The 23,670-nt window shown below is 48.0% G+C and overlaps 1 protein-coding gene across 2 annotated transcripts in view; it reads left to right on the forward strand.

Annotated features, from left to right (window-relative positions):
• LOC144772436 (T-lymphocyte activation antigen CD86-like) overlaps positions 1 to 23,670 on the forward strand; it is a 172,937-nt gene that overhangs the window by 71,571 nt on the left and 77,696 nt on the right. For both annotated transcript variants that reach the window (XM_078656754.1, XM_078656755.1), the window contains exon 3: positions 20,638 to 20,982. In XM_078656754.1, coding sequence (XP_078512880.1) covers positions 20,638 to 20,982 — 345 coding nt within the window. The remainder of the gene's footprint in view (positions 1 to 20,637; positions 20,983 to 23,670) is intronic.

A 23,670-nucleotide genomic window follows, 5' to 3' on the forward strand; every position in this document is an offset into this window, starting at 1 on the left:
GTTCGAGGCGCTGCAGGGTCAGGCGGTGTTTTCCAGCTCCCTCCACCCTTGGGGAGTGCCTGTGCGCTTATGGATAGATGAAAGCTCTGCTACTTTCGCCTCCATCTCTTTACGCTTTTCTGCGCGCAGCCTATTCTCTCCCACAGAGATCGCTATTAGCTCGCCTAATACTACTAATTTTAATGCCTCCCATACCGCAGCAAGATGTGCCTTCTCACGGTCATTAATTCTAAGATAGTTTGTGATAGTCATGTGTATTGCTTTCACCGACTGTTTGGATTGTAGCACGGCATCCCGCAATCACCACCGAGATGGACGGGCTGGGAAGGCGCTGAGATTCAGCGATAGTGTGATTGGGGCATGATCAGATGGGGACCAGGCTCAATGGTAGTGTCCCCTGCATAATCCTTCAGGGAATCTGTTATGAGGAAATGTTCTATGTGGGCGTAGGAATTATGGGCAGCTGAGAAAATGTGTAATCTCTGGTAACGGGGTGTGTGTGTCTACAGATGTCGCTAAGCGAGCTGTCAGTTAGCTTTTTCAGTCCGGTGGGCAAAAGAGCTCCTGTCTGTGTTGTGCGCAGGCTCGATCGATCTAGGTTTGTGTCCATGGCTAGAATGAGATTGCCCCCTATTACTACAGCCCAGTCTAAAGAGGTTAAGACTTGTTCTAGGGCGCTAATAAGGAAGTGGTCCTGGTTTTCTTTTGGCGTGTATAGGGAGGAAACTGTGAACTGCATGGAGCCCCAATGAAGCCTGATCCCTAGTGCTCTGCCTTTGACTTCCATGAATGTGGATATGACCTTCCCGTGAAACTTCTGAGCGAGCAGAATGGCTATCACATTCTTTTTAGTCCTGCCTAATGTCCAGTACTGTCGTGGGAACCGTGGGGAGTGCATGCAGCGAGTGTCCTTGGCTATGATTTGTGTCTCCGGGAGCATGCAGACCTCGCAGCCTGGTTGCTCCAGGAGAGACAAGACTGCCTTGTGCTTTATTTGGGCTATTTAGGCCTCGTATATTGAGGCTTAATACATGAAAAGATTGTGTCATGTGGCAGCAGGGTGCTATGCTCAGTCTAACTTGCTATGCTTGTGTCACTTTGATGGGGTGGGAGGGGAGTGCTTGAAGACTCTAATCAAGGTGACATTAGGATGCAATGGAGAAGGTGGATGGTGCAGAGGAGAGAGAAACGAGAGAAAGATACCCACAACTGATATAAAGAAAACAATGACCGTAACATCTGATGACCAAAGTTTGTCTGCTCCAGTGGATTGGGTTGGTCTGTGGCCCTATACGACGAGTTTACCCTGCAGGTGGGTCTTTTGAGGTATTGCAGGATCATCCAGGGGTTGGGCGAGAGAGGATAAAGTCTTTAATGTCTTCAACTCTCCTGCCGTCTCCCCATTGCTGCTACTACCACACGCCTCCCTCCACGACCTTATGTAGCTGGGCTGCTCCTGGCTCGGGAAGCCTCAGAGAGGGCAGATTCAGCCTAAAGGGCCTGTAGGACCGCCTGCTGTTCCTTTGCAGATGGTGTCCAGGTCAGGTTTCATTCTGGTTCAGGTGCTCTTGATTAGTTGACATGTTTGTCACTGTATTTTGTTGGGGGGGCGACTCCCCGGTGCCCCCCGGCATGTCGATGTGCAATAGGGCACAGGCCTTCCTGAGGGATCTGATCTGGTGGAGGGTTCCCTCCAAGCGGAAGATGATGCAAAAGGGGTGCCCCCATGCATACAGGATGTTTGCTTTTTGTAAATGAATCGTGACTGGGTGGAAATCCTTGTGTTTTTGTAAGGTGATCCAGGAGATGTCTTGATAAAGCACTGATGTGTGGCCTTTGAACTGAACCGGATGTGCATCTCAGGCTAAATTGTGCACGCACAGCAGTATGTCCACTTGGGGTACTTTCTCAGACCGTCCTGGTCCTACCCAATGGGCCCTGTCTAGCTGCAGGTCAGGTTCGTCTGTGTGTCCCAGGACATGTCGGAAGAGGTCTGTGATGTGTTCTCGTAGATTGGATGCTTCTGCTTTCAATGGTACTCCCCTAATGCGTATATTGTTCCTTCTCGATCGATTCTACAAGTCCTCATGTGCCTGGAAGTCTAGATGCTGCTCTTTGAGTTTCAGGACCTCTTGTTGTAGCAATCTGAGTTCCTCTTCTCGACTGCATTCCCTATCTACCAGTAAGGTCACCTTTTTGCCCACCTCATCTAGGTCTCGCCTTACCTCCTAGAGATTCGTTGCTAGTTCTGCTTTCATTGCCTGTAGGTCGGCTCTCCAGGAGGTGAAGAGCGATTTCAGGAAGGCCTTAGTCACTGGGCCCTCTCCATCTTCAGGGTCCGATTTGGAATCATAGCCAGCCCAGTACTTGTTTGTCTATCTTCCATGGCTGGGCTTCCTTGCTTGCCAAACATCTCCCTGAGGGAGCTGTCTTTATTGGGTCTATTCCCCGCCATACCGATGTGTTATAGAAGGTTTTTGGTGCTGGAGTCGTACTTGCCCCGGGGGCCCACCAGGAGGGCTTCTTCTCTTCGGGTTTGTCCTTACTTGCTGTTGCTTAGTTGCTCAGCAGCCAGATCCCTCTGTGGTCGATAGCCCAGCGATCAGGAGGACGGTGACGGACGAGCCCTGCCAGGCTTTAGCTTGTCCCTCTCTGGCTTCTCTATTCTGGTGAGTGTGCCCTGACTCGGTGCACTGGAGGGTACAGAGGGACTCTTACCTGTGCACCACCTGCCCCGCCGGAGTCCAATTTGCGTTGTGGAGGTATGCGGCCTACGCAGTGCATTGCCCAGCATGTGCTCCAACCCCTGCACCCTCTCCTTGGCAGTCATCTCGGTGATGGTGGGGTGTTGGGAGACTGTGGTGGCCCCAGGTGCGTGTGTGTTTGGTTGGCTCCCACTCTGGGGCCGCTGGTCCCCTGACAGCTATGTGGCAGCCGCTGGGCCCCTGCACCAGGCCACACCGTACTGTGGAGGCCCTCAGTTTCGTCCTCCAGCCCGGCCTCACTGTGTAAGTCTGTGTGCTGCTTCCTCCCCTGATGTGGCTGGGCCTGCTGTGGTCGGGGTGTGGAGGGGGAAGCACTGCTAATGCAATGCTCATAGAAGCGTGATGGAACTCCCACCATTGAGCCGCGGTCTTCACTAGGGGCTCGTCGTGTGCTGCATAGGCTGGCCTAGGCCCAGGACCATGCTGCAGGCCGTACCAGGGTCTGGGAGTCCCGCACTCATCCCAATAGTCTTTGTGCCTCGTTCCTGCTCCCTCTCTTTATTAGTCGTCTCTGCAAGGGATGGGCAAGGGAAGACTAAGGCCACCTCAAACGGTTGTGTGCTCGGCTGCCCCCCTTATGAGGGTCGCTGGTCTTTTGGGAGTTCTGCAGTGGCCGTTGGTACCTCTCAAGAAGCCGCACCATGTTATAGAGGCCCCTGGCTCCGCCCTGCAGCCCGGTATCGCCGTAGTTTCCCACGCGTTGCTTCCTCCTCTATTAGGGCCGGGCCCGCGATGGTAGGGGTAGGAACTGGGAAGGACGACAGGGCTCCTACCTTAGAGAAGTTGTCCCCATCAGGGGTCCGTTGTGTGCCGCGAGGGCCGCCCTCAGCCCAAGACCATGCTGTAGGCCACACCTGGGTCCGGGAGTCGCTCACTCCGCCCGACAGTCCAGGGGCGGTGTTACTGAACGCCCAATCCATGCTCACAGCTTCTGGCGGGTGCCCCTTGTTCTTGGCAGCCTGTGGACCCTTCTGGGTATAGTGGACGGGGTGCCGCTGTGCTCAGACAGGTGCAAATATCGGGGGCAGCTCGGAGCGAGCAGAGACGACTTCCTAGCCACTTGCCATCTTGGCCACTCCCTGCGTACGTGGATTTAAAGTGATTCCTAGTCTTTGCTGATCCTTTCATGCCAGGACAAAACCCTGTTCTGTCCTGGCATGAAAGCTCCGTCCTGTGAGCTTCAGAAGCGGTCGCTCCCCTCCCAGCTGCCTGAACAAAAAGCGGTATCGTTATAATTGCATTGCCTGTCCGCATTAGCCCTGCCTGAGACGCCGCAATACAGCGTAGCGCTTAACTGTGAAATCGCGCATTTGTGCCTGCCTGCTGCTCGCTGTAGTAAGTTTGGTCGCATACTTATAGCGCGCTCCCTTTTGCATTGTTTTTTTACTATTGATCTCAACTTGCTGAATTTTACTCTCCTTTTGAGCATTACATTGTCTGTATTTTGGACTGAGATCTGTTATCTCATTGTGCCTCGCGTACACTTTCGCTGCTGCCCCAATCCAATTTCGATTTGGCCTGAAGCCAGCCATTTTGTTGTTGTTTACCCTCCCTGCCCGGACCTCCCCCCACGCTACCGCCTCCCTGCCGCTCCTCCCTCCCGCTGATACTTCTAGCTTTCCCCGGCACCACTAACGCTGTGACCGTCCTGTGAGCTTCAGAAGCGGTCGCTCCCCTCCCAGCTGCCTGAACAAAAAGTGGTATCGTTATAATTGCATTGCCTGTCCGCATTAGCCCTGCCTGAGACGCCGCAATACAGCGTAGCGCTTAACTGTGAAATCGCGCATTTGTGCCTGCCTGCTGCTCGCTGTAGTAAGTTTGGTCGCATACTTATAGCGCGCTCCCTTTTGCATTGTTTTTTTACTATTGATCTCAAATTGCTGAATTTTACTCTCCTTTTGAGCATTACATTGTCTATATTTTGGACTGAGATCTGTTATCTCATTGTGCCTTGCGTACACTTTCGCTACCAGCAGCGCGGGGGCAAACTTTGTCCAGGGTCCTTTCTGCGCCAGCCACCGCCTAACTTGCTCCTGCTCTCCTCCCTCCCGCCGCCGCAGGCCACAGCCACCAGCGGCCGCAGTGCGGAGGGGGGGCATTGCGAACTACTGCTCCCAGACGCCTTAGCGGCACCGGAAGCCGCAGCACGTCATTTCCGCGCCAGGAGGCGCACAAAAAGGGTCACAACCTCCGTGGAGTGGGGGACTTACCAGCAGCGCGGGGGCAAACTTTGTCCAGGGTCCTTTCTGCGCCAGCCACCGCCTAACTTGCTCCTGCTCTCCTCCCTCCCGCCGCCGCAGGCCACAGCCACCAGCGGCCGCAGTGCGGAGGGGGGGCATTGCGAACTACTGCTCCCAGACGCCTTAGCGGCACCGGAAGCCGCAGCACGTCATTTCCGCGCCAGGAGGCGCACAAAAAGGGTCACAACCTCCGTGGAGTGGGGGACTTACCAGCAGCGCGGGGGCAAACTTTGTCCAGGGTCCTTTCTGCGCCAGCCACCGCCTAACTTGCTCCTGCTCTCCTCCCTCCCGTCGCCGCAGGCCACAGCCACCAGCGGCCGCAGTGCGGAGGGGGGGCATTGCGAACTACTGCTCCCAGACGCCTTAGCGGCACCGGAAGCCGCAGCACGTCATTTCCGCGCCAGGAGGCGCACAAAAAGGGTCACAACCTCCGTGGAGTGGGGGACTTACCAGCAGCGCGGGGGCAAACTTTGTCCAGGGTCCTTTCTGCGCCAGCCACCGCCTAACTTGCTCCTGCTCTCCTCCCTCCCGCCGCCGCAGGCCACAGCCACCAGTGGCCGCAGTGCGGAGGGGGGGCATTGCGAACTACTGCTCCCAGACGCCTTAGCGGCACCGGAAGCCGCAGCACGTCATTTCCGCGCCAGGAGGCGCACAAAAAGGGTCACAACCTCTGTGGAGTGGGGGACTTACCAGCAGCGCGGGGGCAAACTTTGTCCAGGGTCCTTTCTGCGCCAGCCACCGCCTAACTTGCTCCTGCTCTCCTCCCTCCCGCCGCCGCAGGCCACAGCCACCAGCGGCCGCAGTGCGGAGGGGGGGCATTGCGAACTACTGCTCCCAGATGCCTTAGCGGCACCGGAAGACGCAGCACGTCATTTCCGCGCCAGGAGGCGCACAAAAAGGGTCACAACCTCCGTGGAGTGGGGGACTTACCAGCAGCTCGGGGGCAAACTTTGTCCAGGGTCCTTTCTGCACCAGCCACCGCCTAACTTGCTCCTGCTCTCCTCCCTCCCGCCGCCGCAGGCCACAGCCACCAGCGGCCGCAGTGCGGAGGGGGGGCATTGCGAACTACTGCTCCCAGACGCCTTAGCGGCACCGGAAGCCGCAGCACGTCATTTCCGCGCCAGAAGGCGCACAAAAAGGGTCACAACATCCGCGTCGCGGGACCGCGCGCGGGCTAAGCCCGGGCAAAGGGCGGGCCCTCTGTGGCCCTCCGAGGACCGAGAAGGACGGGACGGGCCACCCCCCTTGGCGCGCACTAAAGAGGAGGTAGATAGACTTATACAATCACATTTTCAATACCTACCTATTGATTATACCAACGGACCTGACCATTCATGTATAAACACTCCGACTGTGTTACTACGCCATATTCCCTATAGTGCTAAGTCATAACTAAATCAGACCATGACTCAGCAAGGGTTCACCAATAAAGCTACTCCACAGAGGGGATTCTGCAAAGGGACATTAGATTTTCATTTTAACAGGACAACAGTGCTTACTCCGGATGAAACAGCAGAAAATGATTCTCCCCTGTTCATACTTAGTACACCTGCCACACCCAGCTCACAAGCATCTTCACATACAGCCGATACTACGCAATGTCTAGCACTGTGGGAGGAATTAAATAGCCTGTGTAAAACCAGGTACGTTCCATTGGAACCGTTAAACGAACAAAAAAGCGTTCCATCCTGTACCATAACCAGTGGCTGTACATTACCTATTAATGACTGCCCGCAGGAATCCCCCCTTTCACCTAAAAAAGCTAACACTCAAACCACAGTACTCCCACAGATCTCTTGTGTTAAAAGGAAGCACGATGGAGTTAAACAAAATGGGAACTATCCAAAGTTACAAAAATTGTGCCTAAGCCCCTCTTTGTCTTCTAATAATTCCCCTTTAACCACAGAAACAGTAGTAAAGCTTGACCACACAGTACCTCCTTCAAAGCAGCCTTTACTTTCTCAGATTGAACTACTGGTTAAATCCCTTTTATCACCTTTGTTGGAAAAAATTAACACTCTAGGGGATAGGCTGACGGGAATAGAAGAAAGGCTCAAGGATATCTTCCCACCCACCAAAATTATCAAAACATCAAATTGCTCTCAGCCATTAGCCTCTAAAGAGACCAAGCCACCTACAACAAGCAAAAGTGCTCAAATCCTGTCGCTAGACTCTGATACAACAGTCTCAAAAGCTCTAAGGGTCACTTCAACGCAGCACAACCTTGCTAGAACAGAGACTAAAAAAGTTCCCCATATTCATTTACCCCCAGAGGCTGCCCCATTTGTGTCTGTCCTGGCGGGAGTACCAGCACTCCCATATGGTAAACCCGAAAGTCAGCAAGACTTACTTAACAAGGTCACGTTTTGGCTAGCAAAAAATAGACCCCTTCCACCCGACCTCGATGGACGAATATTGAGTGCTAGAAGGGTGGGCTGGCTGGGTTCCTTACCAAAAGACATTCCCGGTGACCTAGTGTTAGTAAAATTTAGGAACAGATATGTTGTCCCATACTTAAAAACTTGGCAACCTCAAGAAGGAGATGGACTTATATCCACCTGGGACTTATATGACTTTTACCCTAGGGCACAATACATCTCGCCTTTAAGACCAAAGGCAAGGTACAACTATCTGATGGGTAGAACCGCCTGTCCATGGTATGGTAGGGGCCCTTTTGCTTTCAATAGGCCGGAATTACTGTACAATAGTAATAAGAGCGGAAAACGCTTTTAATTGTTAATATTATGGGATAATTTCCTCCTTTTTTGTAACGATAGATCCATGAATGCTAACCTTTTACGTGTAATTAACAAGGAAGATTAAGTTTAGGAGATCTCTTTAGAATGGTCTGTGTGATATTGATGCTGTTTTTTAATATTGACTTTTTGTCCTCTCTTACTTCTGAGTTTTAAACTTTTTTAACTGTGTAATTGATGATTTTAAACTGAAATGTTATGTCTATTTTTATAACAGTTATAATTATGTATGCTTATATGATATTTCTTTTTGAATATCGAATAAAGCTTATTTTGAACCTTTGAACCACTTTCGCTGCTGCCCCAATCCAATTTCGATTTGGCCTGAAGCCAGCCATTTTGTTGTTGTTTACCCTCCCTGCCCGGACCTCCCCCCACGCTACCGCCTCCCTGCCGCTCCTCCCTCCCGCTGATACTTCTAGCTTTCCCCGGCACCACTAACGCTGTGACCGTCCTGTGAGCTTCAGAAGCGGTCGCTCCCCTCCCAGCTGCCTGAACAAAAAGCGGTATCGTTATAATTGCATTGCCTGTCCGCATTAGCCCTGCCTGAGACGCCGCAATACAGCGTAGCGCTTAACTGTGAAATCGCGCATTTGTGCCTGCCTGCTGCTCGCTGTAGTAAGTTTGGTCGCATACTTATAGCGCGCTCCCTTTTGCATTTTTTTTTACTATTGATCTCAACTTGCTGAATTTTACTCTCCTTTTGAGCATTACATTGTCTGTATTTTGGACTGAGATCTGTTATCTCATTGTGCCTCGCGTACACTTTCGCTGCTGCCCCAATCCAATTTCGATTTGGCCTGAAGCCAGCCATTTTGTTGTTGTTTACCCTCCCTGCCCGGACCTCCCCCCACGCTACCGCCTCCCTGCCGCTCCTCCCTCGCCCCTCCCCCTTCCACTACACATATATGTCAGATGCACCTACGCGCAGCGTCCACGCGCTACGGCCGCGCCGAAGGTGCGCCAAAGGTAAGCCCGTCTACGCCCGTCCGCGCCTGGACCGCGCCCAGCGCCAGACCCCCTGGTCCCCGCAAACACCATCCCTCCCGCATCACATACAATGCAGCTACCCTCTCAGCCCTCAATACCGGCCGATCACCAAACTGCTACCAAGCCGAATCCGGACGCACCCATGGACCATTCGCCTGCCTCTCCTGCAAGTACAACTGCATTAGGAAACCCACCACACCCTCAGATTCCAAACCGCGCTCTGACCCCAACCATCTAAAGTGCATCCTGATCAACACTCGCTCGGTCCACACTAACGCCATCGAACTATAGAACCTACTTGACACCACAGCGCCGGACATCGCCTTCCTCACAGAAACCTGGATGAACACATCTTCAGCACCCGACATCGCCATTGCCATTCCGGACGGCTACAAGATCATCCGAAAAGACCGCACCACCAAACAAACAGGAGGAGGCATCGCCATCGTCCATAAGAACACCATCCGCATCTCTACCAGCTCCGACGATAACCTCGCTACCGCCGAACACCTCCACTTCCAAATCCACACCGACCCGAAGTCCACACTCAGAGGAACACTCATGTACAGACCACCAGGACCCCGCACACAATTCTGCGAAGACATCACTGAATTTATCACCCCTCACGCCCTCCCCTCCGAGGACTACATCCTGCTAGGAGACATCAACTTCCACCTAGAAAAGAACAATGACAGAAACACCACAACCCTCCTGGACAACCTCGCTAATCTCGGACTCAAACAACTTGTCAACACCCCCACTCACAACGCAGGGCACACGTTCGACCCAATCTTCACCTCCAGCAAGTATATCTCCTTCGACCGCACAACAACCCACCAATGGACGGACCACAGCTGCGTACACTTCAGATACAAAAAGACTACAACCCACAACCTCCCTCAACCAATTCCGCGCAGAAACTGGAACAAAATTACAACCGACCAACTCTTCACATCACTGCAACAAAACCTCCCTGCAAAATCATCGGACCCAAACCTTGCAGCAACCAACCTCACCCAATGGATCACCCACAGCGCTGATGAATTAGCACCCCTGAAAAAACAGCAATCCAAACAAATCAACAACAAAGCCCCTTGGTTCAATGAGGACCTCAAAAACTCAAAGAAGACCTGCCGCACCCTCGAGAAAGCCTGGAAAAAAGACCGAACCTCTGACAACCAAGCAGCCTTCAAGAACGCCATCTGCAAACACCACCAACTGATCCGATCCTCCAAAAAATCAGCACTCAAAGACCGACTGGACAACAACGCCCAAAACAGCAAGGAACTATTCAACATTGTCAAAGAATTCACCAACCCCCCCGCCGGCACGAACGACATCACCCCATCCCAAGACCTCTGCGACTCCTTAGCCTCATTCTTCCACAACAAAATCGCAGACATACATAACAGCTTCGCAAATGAGACCGGAATCCAAGCCCCACGACCCTCACCTGAACTTAAACACCCCTCTAACATCCTCTGCGCCTGGAACACAATCACCACTGAAGAAACCATCCGTCTGATGAACTCCATCCACTCAGGATCACCAACCGACCCATGTCCCCACCACATTTTCAACAAAGCAGACTCCGTTATTGCACCCCATCTCCGCGATGTCATCAACTGCTCCCTAAACGCTGCCACCTTCCCAGAAAGCTGGAAACACGCCAAACTCAGCGCCCTCCTGAAGAAACCCACAGCAGACCCCACCGAACTCAAGAATTACCGACCCATCTCACTCCTTCCTTTCCCTGCCAAAGTCATCGAGAAAGCCATCAATAATCAGCTCGCCACCTTCCTCGAATCCAATAAATCCCTCGACCCTTCACAATCCGGCTTCCGAGCCAAACACAGCACGGAGACCGCCCTCATCGCAGCAACGGACGACATTCGAACACTACTGGACAATGGAGAAACAACCGCACTCATCCTACTCGACCTCTCCGCAGCATTCGACACAGTCTGCCATACCACCCTTATCAAACGACTTAGCAACATCGGAATACAAGGTAAAGCACTAGACTGGATAATCTCGTTCCTCGCCGGAAGAACTCAGAGAGTCCGCCTTCCCCCTTTCAGATCAGAGGCCACCGAAGTCATCTGTGGTGTACCACAAGAATCCTCACTCAGCCCCACCCTCTTCAACGTATACATGAGTCCCCTTGCATCCATCGCACGCAAACACAACCTCAACATCATCTCCTACGCAGATGACACACAGCTCATCCTCTCCCTCACCAACGATCCCAGCTCCGCCAAAACCAACCTACATGAAGGAATGAAAGAAGTAGCCGAATGGATGAAAGACAGCCGCCTAAAACTGAACTCGGACAAAACTGAAGTCCTCATCTTAGGCTCATCCCCCTCCGCCTGGGACGATTCTTGGTGGCCACCGGCCCTGGGAAATGCACCCACTCCCGCTGACCACGCACGCAACCTAGGCTTCATCCTAGACTCCTCCCTCTCAATGACCAGACAAGTCAACGCCGTCACCTCATCTTGCTTCAACATCCTACGCATGCTTAAAAAAATCTTCCGCTGGATCCCCACCGAAACAAGAAAAACGGTCACCCACGCACTGGTAACCAGCCGACTGGACTACGGAAACACCCTCTATGCCGGAACCACCGCCAAACTCCAGAAAAAACTCCAACGCATCCAAAACGCCTCAGCCAGACTTATACTGGACCTCCCCCGCCGAGCTCACATCTCCGGGCACCTGAAAGACCTCCACTGGCTTCCCGTCAACAAGAGAATAACGTTTCGCCTCCTTACCCACGCACACAAAGCCCTCTACGACCTAGGACCCGACTGCCTCAACACACGCCTATCCTTTTACACCCCCCCCGCCAACTACGATCATCCACACAAGCCCTCGCCGCAATACCACGCATCCATAAATCCACCATGGGTGGAAGATCCTTCTCCTACTTAGCGGCCAAAACCTGGAACTCTCTCCCCACCCATCTCCGCCTTACCCAGAACCACCTCACCTTCAGAAAAGAACTAAAAACTTGGATATTCGATAAATAAACTTCCCCTTCCCCAAGCGCCTTGAGACCCTCTGGGTATATAAGGCGCTATACAAATGCCAAACTTGAACTTGAACTTGTTCCAAGCTATATATACTTTCAACCAAACAGATCTCCCTCTAAAGAATACACTGTTAGCAAAATTCCCCAGAAATTCTATTTCATTGCTATCTAATGATCTGCTCTAATGTTCTTTGACCACATCCCAGGAACCTGGTCAAATGGACTTTGAGAACAATGGCGTAAGGGGAACCGGAGTGAGCCATCACCTCCAAATAACACACATGGGTGGACCAAAATCTTCTTCATCCTATCGTATCCATATTGTTGATACTCCTCACAACTAACTCCATATCCTTCATCTTAGCATATTCGTTCAACAAAGCCTGACTCACTTGATCAACTCTAACCTTGGGAACATGTTTGCCAACCCTGCTTACTTTTACGAAATGCCCCTTTATGCCTCAGATTTTACATTCCTTACTCAGAGCTGGGCCTCCTCTAAATGAAGCAAAATGAAAATATCTACCACAACGATAGCACATCTTATCATCGCTTTTTTTCTCTCTTTAAGGTTTTTAATGATTTATTACAGCACATATCTAACCAAGTCTCTTTTCAGACCTCTCTTCTTTCACCTCCTTCAACCAGGACACTGATAGTTGTATTGCTTTAGCTGTAGCTATTACTTAACCTACTTTGAGATTGCCCATACTCCGACTTTCCTTTATCTTCGTAGAGTTGGTATTAACCATGAATTGTTCTCTCATCATTTCATTAACAGAAACGATAACTTTGCAAAGTCACTGATGTGGGTAGCTTGAACTCTTTTTCTAACCTGTACATGGCCTCAATCAAATTCACTCAAATCTCCTCCTCCGGTCGGAACCTCTTCATGTAACGTCCTGAGTATTTCATTAGCCTTCTGAGCCTGGACAATGTAGCAATATACATTTTCTTCTGTCAAGTGGCATTTTATCTGCTTTTATTGTACCAAATAGGTACGAAATTCCTCTTTCCATCTTTTCCTGGGATAGGTAGATCCTCTTTAAACTGGAGGGCTTTTGTGGCGGATCCAATTACATTGTTTATCAATGTAGAAGATTTCACACTAAAGCAAAAAAAAAAATGATGACTAGGAGGTTAGGAAAAATCTATGCAATAATGTATGTAACATCTGATAGAAGAGTTTAAATGCAATAGGGAAAAAATATTTCATAGCATAGCAAATACAGGACATTATTAATATATAAGATTTACTTGTGCTTTGAAACAGACCCCCGTTGGTTTTAGGCAAAAGAACTGACTAGTATAAATAATAGTATGTTTTGTTTATGTGGTAAGAACTTGTTCAATTTGATAGCGTGCACATTGCGCAAAATGAAAAAAGCAATTGGACTATAAATGCTGGTCCCTCTGCTGTGTTTTATTATACCACGTATATGTGCACATCACGCTAGAAGTGAATTCACCATAATATTAAATTGACATGCACGTGCCTGTAGAATAAATGTATTTGTTTAATTGTACTTCATGCACATCGCAGAAAAACAATTGAATGATATATTATGCTTCCACTAATGTGCCATTTTGTAGAGGTTTTTGTGTGTGCGCATTAAAGTAGAAGTAGAATAGGTCGGACACCAGATGTGAGCACATCGCAGAAAATAGTTACATCCTTATTGAAGAAGTGCAGTGGAGATTTTAAAAACCACCACTAGATGACAGTAAAACATTGTATAAACTGCTAGCATTGCACAAGATGGGGGGTGTAACTGTATAGTAGCTTGGTTTGGAATAAAAACCTGAAAGTGATGTAGGCGCACACCAGGCACTTGAACATACCCTCTATTCTTAAGGCAACAGACGTGGTGCTTCCTTCGCCGGTCTGCAGGTTACTGCACACGCAAGCATAGTCCAAAGAGAACATAAGTAATGAGCATTCCATTAAGAAGTAATAGCATTACAACACATCCCCTTCTGTTCCCACACATGATGCAAAATGGAAAAAAGAATCATAAAAACAAAAAGGCAATAAAGGAACTATGTCCAATGACAAAACAGGTGCAATAAAAGAAACCTTTCAAACGCAGAAAGAAAGGTATTGAAAAATGCAGAGTGAAACACCTCTGCTCCCTAAGGAGGAAACTTACAATAAGATTTCACTTAATACACACAAATACAATTTACTGAATAAAGCCTTTTAAATAAGGGGCTGGTCTCCTGAACCTAGGAATTCTGCTAGACTGAACACCAGACAAGTTGTTCGCAGTTGAACCAGCACCAAATCTGGCACCAGTAGAGTTACAGAAGCGACTGGCAACATCCCTGCGAAGGCCATTTGAGTGCACAACTTCTTCATCTCTTATACACATATATCCACAGAACTCATCATCCTCATTTCCACTCTTTGCAAATACACATGCAGCATTCTTGGCCACTCTTCTCAAGTTCCAACGCTCGCCATTGGTTAACACAACATGCCATCTAAACACACTCTTAACTTTGTATGGCCCACACAACTCACTAAAATCTTTTGTTATCCTACCTGATTTGATGTTAACCCAATTACCCGGAACAATTTTAGATTCTCCCATGATATCTGAGGGAACACTGCTGGGTCAAACACATCTCCCTTCGATTAAGTCTTGCATCCATGAGGGGTTAAGTTTGGAAGTGTGTTTCCTACCCCTCATCATGCAAAAAGGAACCTCTCCTGGGGCAGAGTTCTACGTTGTGCGATAAGCCCAAACAAGATCAGAAATGGTGGTCTCCACATTTAATCTATTGACCACAGCCATTTGGAAAACCCATTTAATAATATGATTCACCATCTCTACAATTCCATTCACCTGGGGATTGTACAAAGCATTGCAGGAATGTCTGACACCACATGACAATAGAAAATCACGATTTTTTTCAGACATGAGTTACGTTCTATTATCGTTGATTACGACAACTGGTTAACATTCTTCTCTAAAATCATCTCGAAACACTGCTATAGTTGCTCTGGTAGTGATCTCAGACAAAATTTCACAACCAAACACCTTGAGTGGACATCCACCATCACCATGGCTAAGTTTCAACTCCACCCCAAACCTGACATGGGCGCAATGAAGTCCATTCATTCACTGTGCCATGTGCTTCCAGGATCACAAATGCTACCTAAGTCAGATTTCTCACCAAATCTTAAACTCTTCTCACTCTCATCATACTCAGAACACCTTGTAACCCATTCAACTACATCATGGTCTTTAGTTGGCCACCAGAACCCTTTCCTCAACCTTATTTTTCTGACAGTTTGTCCAAGATGCCCCTCATGTGCAATATCAAAAAGCCTTTTGTACACCTCACCAGAGGGTATTTCTTTGTCACCCCGCATAAGGGGCCCGATTCACAGAACTAACTTAAGACAAAATCCTAAACTTACTACTTTTGGTATTCACAGAAGTTAGGATTTTGTCTTAAGACAGACTTAAGACAGACTTAAGACAGTCTTAAGACAGATTTAAGTTAGGATTCTGTCTTAAGTCTGTCTTAAGTCTGTCTTAAGACAAAATCCTAACTTCTGTGAATACCAAAAGTAGTAAGTTTAGGATTTTGTCCTAAGTTAGTTCTGTGAATCAGCCCCGACCATCTTATCTTCAATTACTGAAAGTTCATTCAAAACTTTGCCATATGGCTGCAAAGGGAGAGACAATGTTCTCCCCCTCCTGCCACCTTTCTTTATCATCACAACGATCTCTTTCAACACCTCATCATTATTCATACCAACAGTCCATTCTGCTTCAGTTAGAACACCTCTACACCATTGAACAATGTCTCCCACACTTGCCACTGCACCTTCATGTTCATTGTGAATAATTCCATCCTCCTCCACAAATCTCCAGGCAAGTGGCATGCGTGAGGAACAATTGGCTTGAATATTCTTCCAGCCCGGTATGTGTTCAATGTAATAATCATACTACTGTAAGTTCAAGGCCAGCCTGGCAATTTTTGCTGAACCCTTTCCAATAAAATAAAATCCATATTTGTAAAGCGTGAATTACTCACCCTTACGGGTCTCAAGGCCCTGGAGGCTCTCATGGAAATTAAGTGAGCTATTGCCCAGAGTCACATGGTGCTGAGCTGAGCTGCCGCTGGAGCCGGGTTTCGAAACATGAACCCTGTGCTCCGAAGTCAGCCACCCTGGCCCCTGCACCACACCTCTCTACATCCAGGTGACAATATTTTCAGAAGAGGTTTGTGATTGGTGCGTAATGTGCTGCGGAAACCCCAAACTTGTTTGGAAATACTCAATGCCCTACACTGCTGCCTGAGTCTCTCTTTCAATGACTGCATAATGTCACTCAGTAGATGTTAATAAGCGTGAGGCAAAGGCAACAGTGTTTTCGGTAGAACCATGTGTTTGAGTAAGTACTGCATCAATGTCTGTGGCACTCGCATCAACCGTAATTGTGGTTTTCTTTTTATTATCAAAAGGCACCAGAATATTAGCTTTGCACACTTCCGCCTTCATTTTTAAAAAAACAATTGTGTTGCTCACACCCCCCTCTAAAACTCACACCCTTCCTCAACAATACTAGAAAAAATCACAGTTGCTCTTTATCCCTAGCCGATGGTGCAGCTCTGGTTACAGACAACAAATCCTTCTTAGATTTGACACCCTCAGAAGATAACGTGTGTCCTAAGTATCCACTCTTTTCCACCAAAAATTCACACTTTTCTCATCTCAAGGTCAAGCCAGATTTAGAAAGATGGTCTAATATCATTTTCAAGTGCACATTATGACTCTTGATTGGTTTTCCAAAAATCAAAATGTCTTCCTGAGGGTAGATGACATTGTCCAACCCCTTAAATACCTCACTCAGCATCCAGTGGAAGACACTAGCTGCTGAAACCAATCCAAACGGCATTCGGGTGAATTTATACGTGCCTTCCATCGCGATAAACACTGTTAAGGGCTTGGACCTATCATGGAGGCTTAGTGGATGGTAAGCAAGCATATGGTCAAGTTTGGAAAAGAACCTTCCTCCTCTGCGTAGCAAAATAAGTTTGTTGATATTGGGAAGTGGAAAATTGTCAGTCACAATGTTCTGATTTAACCCCCTTAGATCCACACAGAACTTCAGCTTACAATCCTTCTTCTGTGGGTTGACGACTGGGGAGATTTAGTTGGAGGTCTGAATGGGCTTAATGACACCACTTCCAAACAGGTCAACTAATAACTTCCTTACCTCCTCCCTCACTGAAATCGGTATCCTTCTGACTTTGTGTTGCATGCGGACTGCTCCTTGCTTCAAGTTAATTTCTTGGACATAACCATGCAATTCACGCAACTCTTCTCTGAAAAACGTATTTCTTCTCTGCAAAATATCCTCGAGTGTTGTATCTTCAACCGCCATGACTTGGGTAGATGCACATGATTTATGATAAAATGCAGGTCATATTGATGATACCACTAAAGAATGGGAGGACCTGACGCAGCAACATACACCATGCCTCTTATGCACCGTTCCTTGAAGTGACATTTGTATGCAATAACCAATAATGTGAATTTGCTCAACTTGATAGCCACCCAGGTTGATATCTTTAGGTAGCAAGCGTACATTTGACCACTTTCTCAACATTTCTTTCTGAGTGATAGTGTGAAGTGACCCTGAATCTACCATTTATTCCACAACCTTGTTTTCAATGGAAAATTCTGCCTCAGGTCTAAAAGATCTGCCTGAAGTCTCACTTTCGCCTGCCTCCCCTGTGACACAGAACACTCTGTCCGTGAGAACAGCACAACCCACTCCAAACATTTCATCCATTACCATTGCCACTTTTCCCTGGTTGTTGTCTTTAACTCTGCACTTTTGGGCAAAATGCCCCTTACGCCCACACCCCCTACAATAAAAACACATGCTTTTTATGCTGTTGGAAAGGTTGACAATCTCATATCCAGCCTGTACTGATGTACTACCTGACATGGGCAATTGCAAGACTGACACACTCAGCCCATTTGTGGTGAACCACAGATTTGTACATACTGGACGGGCATATTTGAAAACTATAAGGTTTCTGTTACAATTAATTTCCTTTTGATGTACTATAGAAGCACTATTTTTCCCTGACCACCTATGGAGAACCTATTTTTTTAACTTAATCAATTGTTTGATTCATGCAATTGTTTGACACTGCGGATTGAAATCCATTATGTACTCATTAAATTCATGTCAGTTTTAATGTTTGTATCGTTCAGATCCCCATGTTTTGCCTCATTTCAAAAGAGATAGAGTTGTGAAGTTGAATTTGGTACAAACTGGATAATTCATTCTTATTCTATCTGACAGAACATATTGTGTTTGTATTGCCCAGGTTCTGAGGAACACAAGGTTATCCAATGGTTATTTAAAGAGTATTTATGAACACGGGTGCAAAAGCAAAGAACTGTCAGAAGGCGCGCTGAAAGTGCACCAGAAAAAGGTGGTGCAGTGTCAGTGCACCCCCAGAGGCAGCATTCTGGAGGGGGTCCCAAGGGCCCCCCAAACATCCCCCTGCAAGCAGGTGCAGCCACTCACTGCAGCCGTCCATCAAGGGATCGCTAATCCCTGAGGGCAGTGCATTCTCTGTTATAGGGCACACATTCCCTGTTTGCACACTACACACCTATTTAAAGGTGGAGCAAGGCGCAAACAGGAAAAGTGTGCTCATTGTGTAATCAGGGCTCAGAGATTCACTCACCAATAGAACTAAGGCATGAGCAAGAACCAGGATTCAGTATCTCCAGGGTTCAGTTTCTCCAATGTACAGACTTCACATCCAAAACAGAGCCCCTATGTTCTATTTGGCCGCCCCACTGCTTTCTCGCAGTGCAAGAAGCAGAAACATAAAATGGTATTTTAAATACCATTTTATGTTTCGGCTTCTCGCGCTGCGAGAAAGCAGAAGACAGGTATGCCTGGTTGGGGGCGGGCGAGTCGGGGAGGAGTGACTTGCACCACTCTGAGTAACCCTGACTGTTTATTCGGCCCTGGGGCCGACCATAGCAGTCATGCGCACTCTACATTTTCTCTATGCAGGCTGCATGCAGCCTACATAGAGAAAATGGCCTGCCTACAGGTGCCCTGCTGGGCGCTGTCTGGGACTCCACACCAATCACAACGCTGCCATTGCAGCGTTGTGATTGGCTTACAGGAGAGGAGGGAGAATGCCTATTCCTGTTTTATTTCAGGAGCAGGAAAACGCGGGACCCGGCCCAACATAAGAGAGCTAGACCCGAAGGTCAGGGGAAAAGGGCATTCCTTGAGATACGGCAGACAGATGAATCTACAAACTGCCTTGAAGAGGACAATTGACGTAGGCCCGTCAGCTCTGAAAAGATCCGGTAGGAAGCGGAACTGGGCCAGGATCACTCAGAAGTCTTGGGCGCCAAGACATTCTCCCTATCAGAGGAAAATTACCAATGACGTTCCCAAAATTGGAGAGTATATTTAGATACCTGCAGGAACGCCAGAACCAGAGTGAAAAAATGGTAAGCAGGAAAAAAAGAATCACAAAAAACGCTGGAAGGCGTCCGTGATGAAGACCAACGAGTTTGATCTCCCAGGGAAGTATACCACCGGCGTGGACAGGTTGGTGCCAGCCATCTGAATAACACTGACCTGAGCTACCAAGGAAAACTCGGAAACCAGGACACAAGTCAAGGGTACATATGGGTGGACAACGTTCACTCACTATTTTCCAGAGGTGGCGCTGGACCCCGTCAGGTAAGTTTTCTTTTTATTTTAACCCCCCAACACCTCGCTGTAACACCTGTGCGCCCCCACCCACCCCCCACCCGCAAGTATGGCGAGCCGCGACTGCTATGTTCCTGCAGCAAATCACTAGCCAGATCCCCAAGTCCTTTAAACAAAGCATCACTGGCTCAACTTTCAAAAAGGTGCCACAGATTTGATCTAATTGGGCCACTCATATCTTCTCTGACAAAGGCCACTCTCAATGCAACTTACATGTGTGTTTTGGCGCGAAGCACAGATTCCATTGACCAAAGAGATAGCCATATCTGTGTAGCACTTATGACTTTCTGTGTACATGAGAAACATTTGTATGCAGTTCTGGAGACATTGTTCTGACACTGATAAGATGTTAATTTGCAAAGATTGAAACATTTCTGTGTCCCAAAAGATATATTTTTTTCAAGGCAAAACGGGCACCTTGTAGAATTATGTTGACATCAGTGGGGAAAACCCTGTTTTTATCGGTGCCTGGAGAGGTTTAAATTCACTGAGGGCAGAAAATTAAAATGACAGTAGACAAAAAATGTTGTGCACATAATACACAATTCTTCATCTAGTGAGAGTCCTTCTATGTGCCAACGTAAAGGCAATCCTTCATAGCAGAGAGACCTTTATGGGTTTAATTTGCCTCTTAGTGTCTGCATTAAGGATTTCACTGTAGCAAACGTGTCCTGTTGGAAATACACTTTCTCCCAGCTCTTGTCCTTCCACAATGTAGTTCATTTACATCTTCTGTTCCTGGACAAGTTCAAACAGGATTATTCATCTAATCAAATCTTTACATGTGCTTATTATAAATGCAGACATCTTGTTCTGCCATGCAACACCACCATGAATTAATTTCTGGCTTTGGTGGGCTATCTGAGTACGAAAATGTGAACCTATCCCAAACACTTTGTTTCCTCTTTAAACAGCATTCTCACATTTCATGAATCCAGTAGCCAATTTGTGATCTTATTTTGGAACTGTTTCTACACTGAATGCAGCATACCACTCATGGTCTGCTGAGTACCACAATGAACCTTGATTTCCTATAAAGTATGTCGTAATGTTTTCTTTCTTTTAAAGGACCTACTGCCATCAATGGAATGACCGTGCTCAGAGAAGATACTGCATTGCTCCCTTGTAAATTTAATGCAAAGAGAACCGTCAACAGTACCAAGGTGGTCTACTGGCAGAAGGCAGTTTCCTCATCGCTGGAGGTTGTTCTGGAGGCACACAATGGCCAAGAGAAGCCCCAGCATCAGGACCCAAAGTATCTGAACCGCACTAAACTGGACTCAGATGGCTCATCGCTGATTCTTCAGCATGTTGGCGTACAAGATGAGGGGACCTACCAATGCATCGTGAGCGAAAAACCTCAGAATCATCTGTACAAGATCCATGATTACAATCTTCAGCTGAAAGTCATTGGTAGGAAAAAAGTAATTTTATAAGTTATTCTCTGTCTCTGCTTTTTCTTCAAACTCTTGATTGTCCGAGCTCAAGTTTATGAAATAAACAAACAGAGAAACAGTCTGCATATTATGGGCAGTTCGAGTGCCTGAGTGACTATAATGAAATTACTACTTGTCATGAGTTGTGAGCATCTTTTCTTCCGCAAAGATTTTACTATGTTGTAGAAAATGAGAGTAAAAGTCAGTGGGAGCAGGCGGGAACGAAACCACTCATGATTTCTTTTCATCCAGTGTGACACTTTACTTGTGACGCCTCCTGGAAGGCCACTTCAGGCTTTGACTACGCCTTTTGTAAATATATACTACAGAGACACTAAAATCTGTACCTTCCTCTGGTGGAGATATTTCAATATAATATCTCATCCAAATTCGCAATGATTCAGAGAGAAATGAGAGATTAAAGCACTTGACCCTGCCCAGGTGGAGAAACAGTGAAGGTCCCTTGATCTGGGCAGCATGGCTTCCAATCGTCCAAAGCGCCATACCAGTATATTGAAGGATGGACAGTGCCAGCACGGGAATTGATTTGCTAAAAAACATAGACGGTCATATCATGAGGGCCTGTCCTAGAACAGTGCAGATCTGAGCGCCTGTTTTTATGCGCCTGCAAAGTGCAAACTGCATTTATTTAGCACAATATGTTTCTGATCTAGAACATTATTTTTGACAGCCCAGCTCAGAAATGTTGCTCACTGTTTACGAGCTGTACTGTCTGAACATCAAGCTCTAGCTCTGATAAATATTGAGTTAAAAAAGAAGTCATTTTAGGCAGCAAGCTGATAAAAACAGGCACTTGGCTCTGCACTGAGCACTGAATGGCCTAGAAGGCTCAGGACACAGAAAAAGCCAACTGTGTCCAAGAGAGCCTTAAGGTGTTCCCCACTGCCCAGTAGCGGCTGTCATCTACTGAGGAAGTGGGGGCGGTCAAATAAAATAAATAATAAAAAATGAAATGCAAAATACTTACCGGATCCTGACGACATCCTTCTCGCACTACGACCTATTCTGCAGGGACTGCAGTGCAGGCCCAGCAAACTCCCTCATCCAGTCATGGATGGCCTGCTCACGTGCTGTTAACCAGCATCCGAGCAGTGCTCTGATTGGTGGGGACGGCCTCTGTCGGCACTCCCGAGGGAACTGAATGCCTGCACTTTGCTCTCAACCTAGCTGTCTTTAGACAGCTGGATGAGAGGCTTAAAGTGCACATGTGAGGCTGGCCATCGCAAGAAGGCCAGCCAAAAGGCATGATTTTTGTCTCCAAGGGGCTCTAAGCATGTGGTAAATGTGTGTGGGGGCCTCTATATGGGGTGGGGTGCAGCCAGTTTTGAAGCATTGAGCCAGGATTGAATCCCTTCCGTTTGGCAGTGAAAAAGTCACATCTGAAGCTTGTTTGCTGCTGCAGACAAAGCCTTGTTATATTACAGGCTGTAATTACGGGCTGGTAAAATCTGGTCTGGTGTTCCCGCACCTGAGAAAAACGAGTGCAGAAACACTGGACCAGGTGGAGCGGTATTCCAATGAAAATATGGTTCTTCTGACCCGTTACCAGCCCTAGGGGTGAATGGACATATACCTTAACCCCTTGGCAGCGACGGTAATCCCGCCGCGGCGCTGGGGGTTGTGGGGGGGTCGTGCGGCGCCGCCATGCTTTTGACGGAACCACTCCGTCACGAGCCACGGGCTCGCTGTGCTCATGATGGAGTGGTTCCGTCACGGCTCTGCCCACTCATTAATTCAGCCGCGCAGGCGCAGAAATGATGCAGCGTGGGCAGGAGCAGCCGAGGCGTGACAGAACCACTCCGTCATTAGCACAGCGCGCCCGTGGCTCGTGACGGAGTGGTTCCGTCACGAGCACGAAACTGGTTAAATCAGCAGGAAGTCCATCCCCTCAACCAAGCCAGCTCTTTCTGATTGATAACCAGCCCATCTTCAGCTGTTGCAATCTGGAAAGAACTCCCCCAAACTCTTTCAGATTCTGTCCCATGGTTCTCAGAACGTTTCTCAAGACACCCATCGCCTGTCCACTCTTTAATTGCTTTAACATCTCCTTGAAAAACCTCCTCCCACTGTGCTCCCTTACCTCAAGGATTTACTTTTCTGTATTATCAGGACATAGAACTGATTTCTCTGACTCTGATGTTATCCAAACCTCTCTGCTCTTTTGATCCGTCTGCACCCAACTGTATGGATCTAAACAACAGCATCATAAAGGCCACCTTATACAATAATACTTTCTGTGTGGATCCAACTATTCTCTCAACCCTTTTAAAGGCCTTTTTCAACACTGTGAGGGCAGCTGTCTAATGGCTAGCCTCTCCTCTTTCCCCAGCCTAACCGTCAAAATCAGGTTGCCCAATTTCCTTTCATTGACCCATAAGCAGGCTCTTCATTTTTATAACATTTTCTGTGATGGAGCTTGATATCTTATTTGTGACTGAGACCTGGCTTAAAGGGTCATCTGCCCCCAACATAGCGGCAACTATTCCATTGTTCATCTTGATAGAAACAACAAGACAGGGGGAGGGTTTGCCTTCATTTTTAAACAACCTTCTTGAAACATGCCATTTTCTGTATGAGAATTGATTGGGCAGAAGGTCTAGGCTTCTGTTTCTTTGCGTCCCCTCAGCCGTTTTATGCAGGAGCA

This window comes from Lissotriton helveticus, chromosome 8 (genome assembly GCF_964261635.1).
Source record: "Lissotriton helveticus chromosome 8, aLisHel1.1, whole genome shotgun sequence".
In the NCBI taxonomy this organism is placed as follows: domain Eukaryota; kingdom Metazoa; phylum Chordata; class Amphibia; order Caudata; family Salamandridae; genus Lissotriton; species Lissotriton helveticus.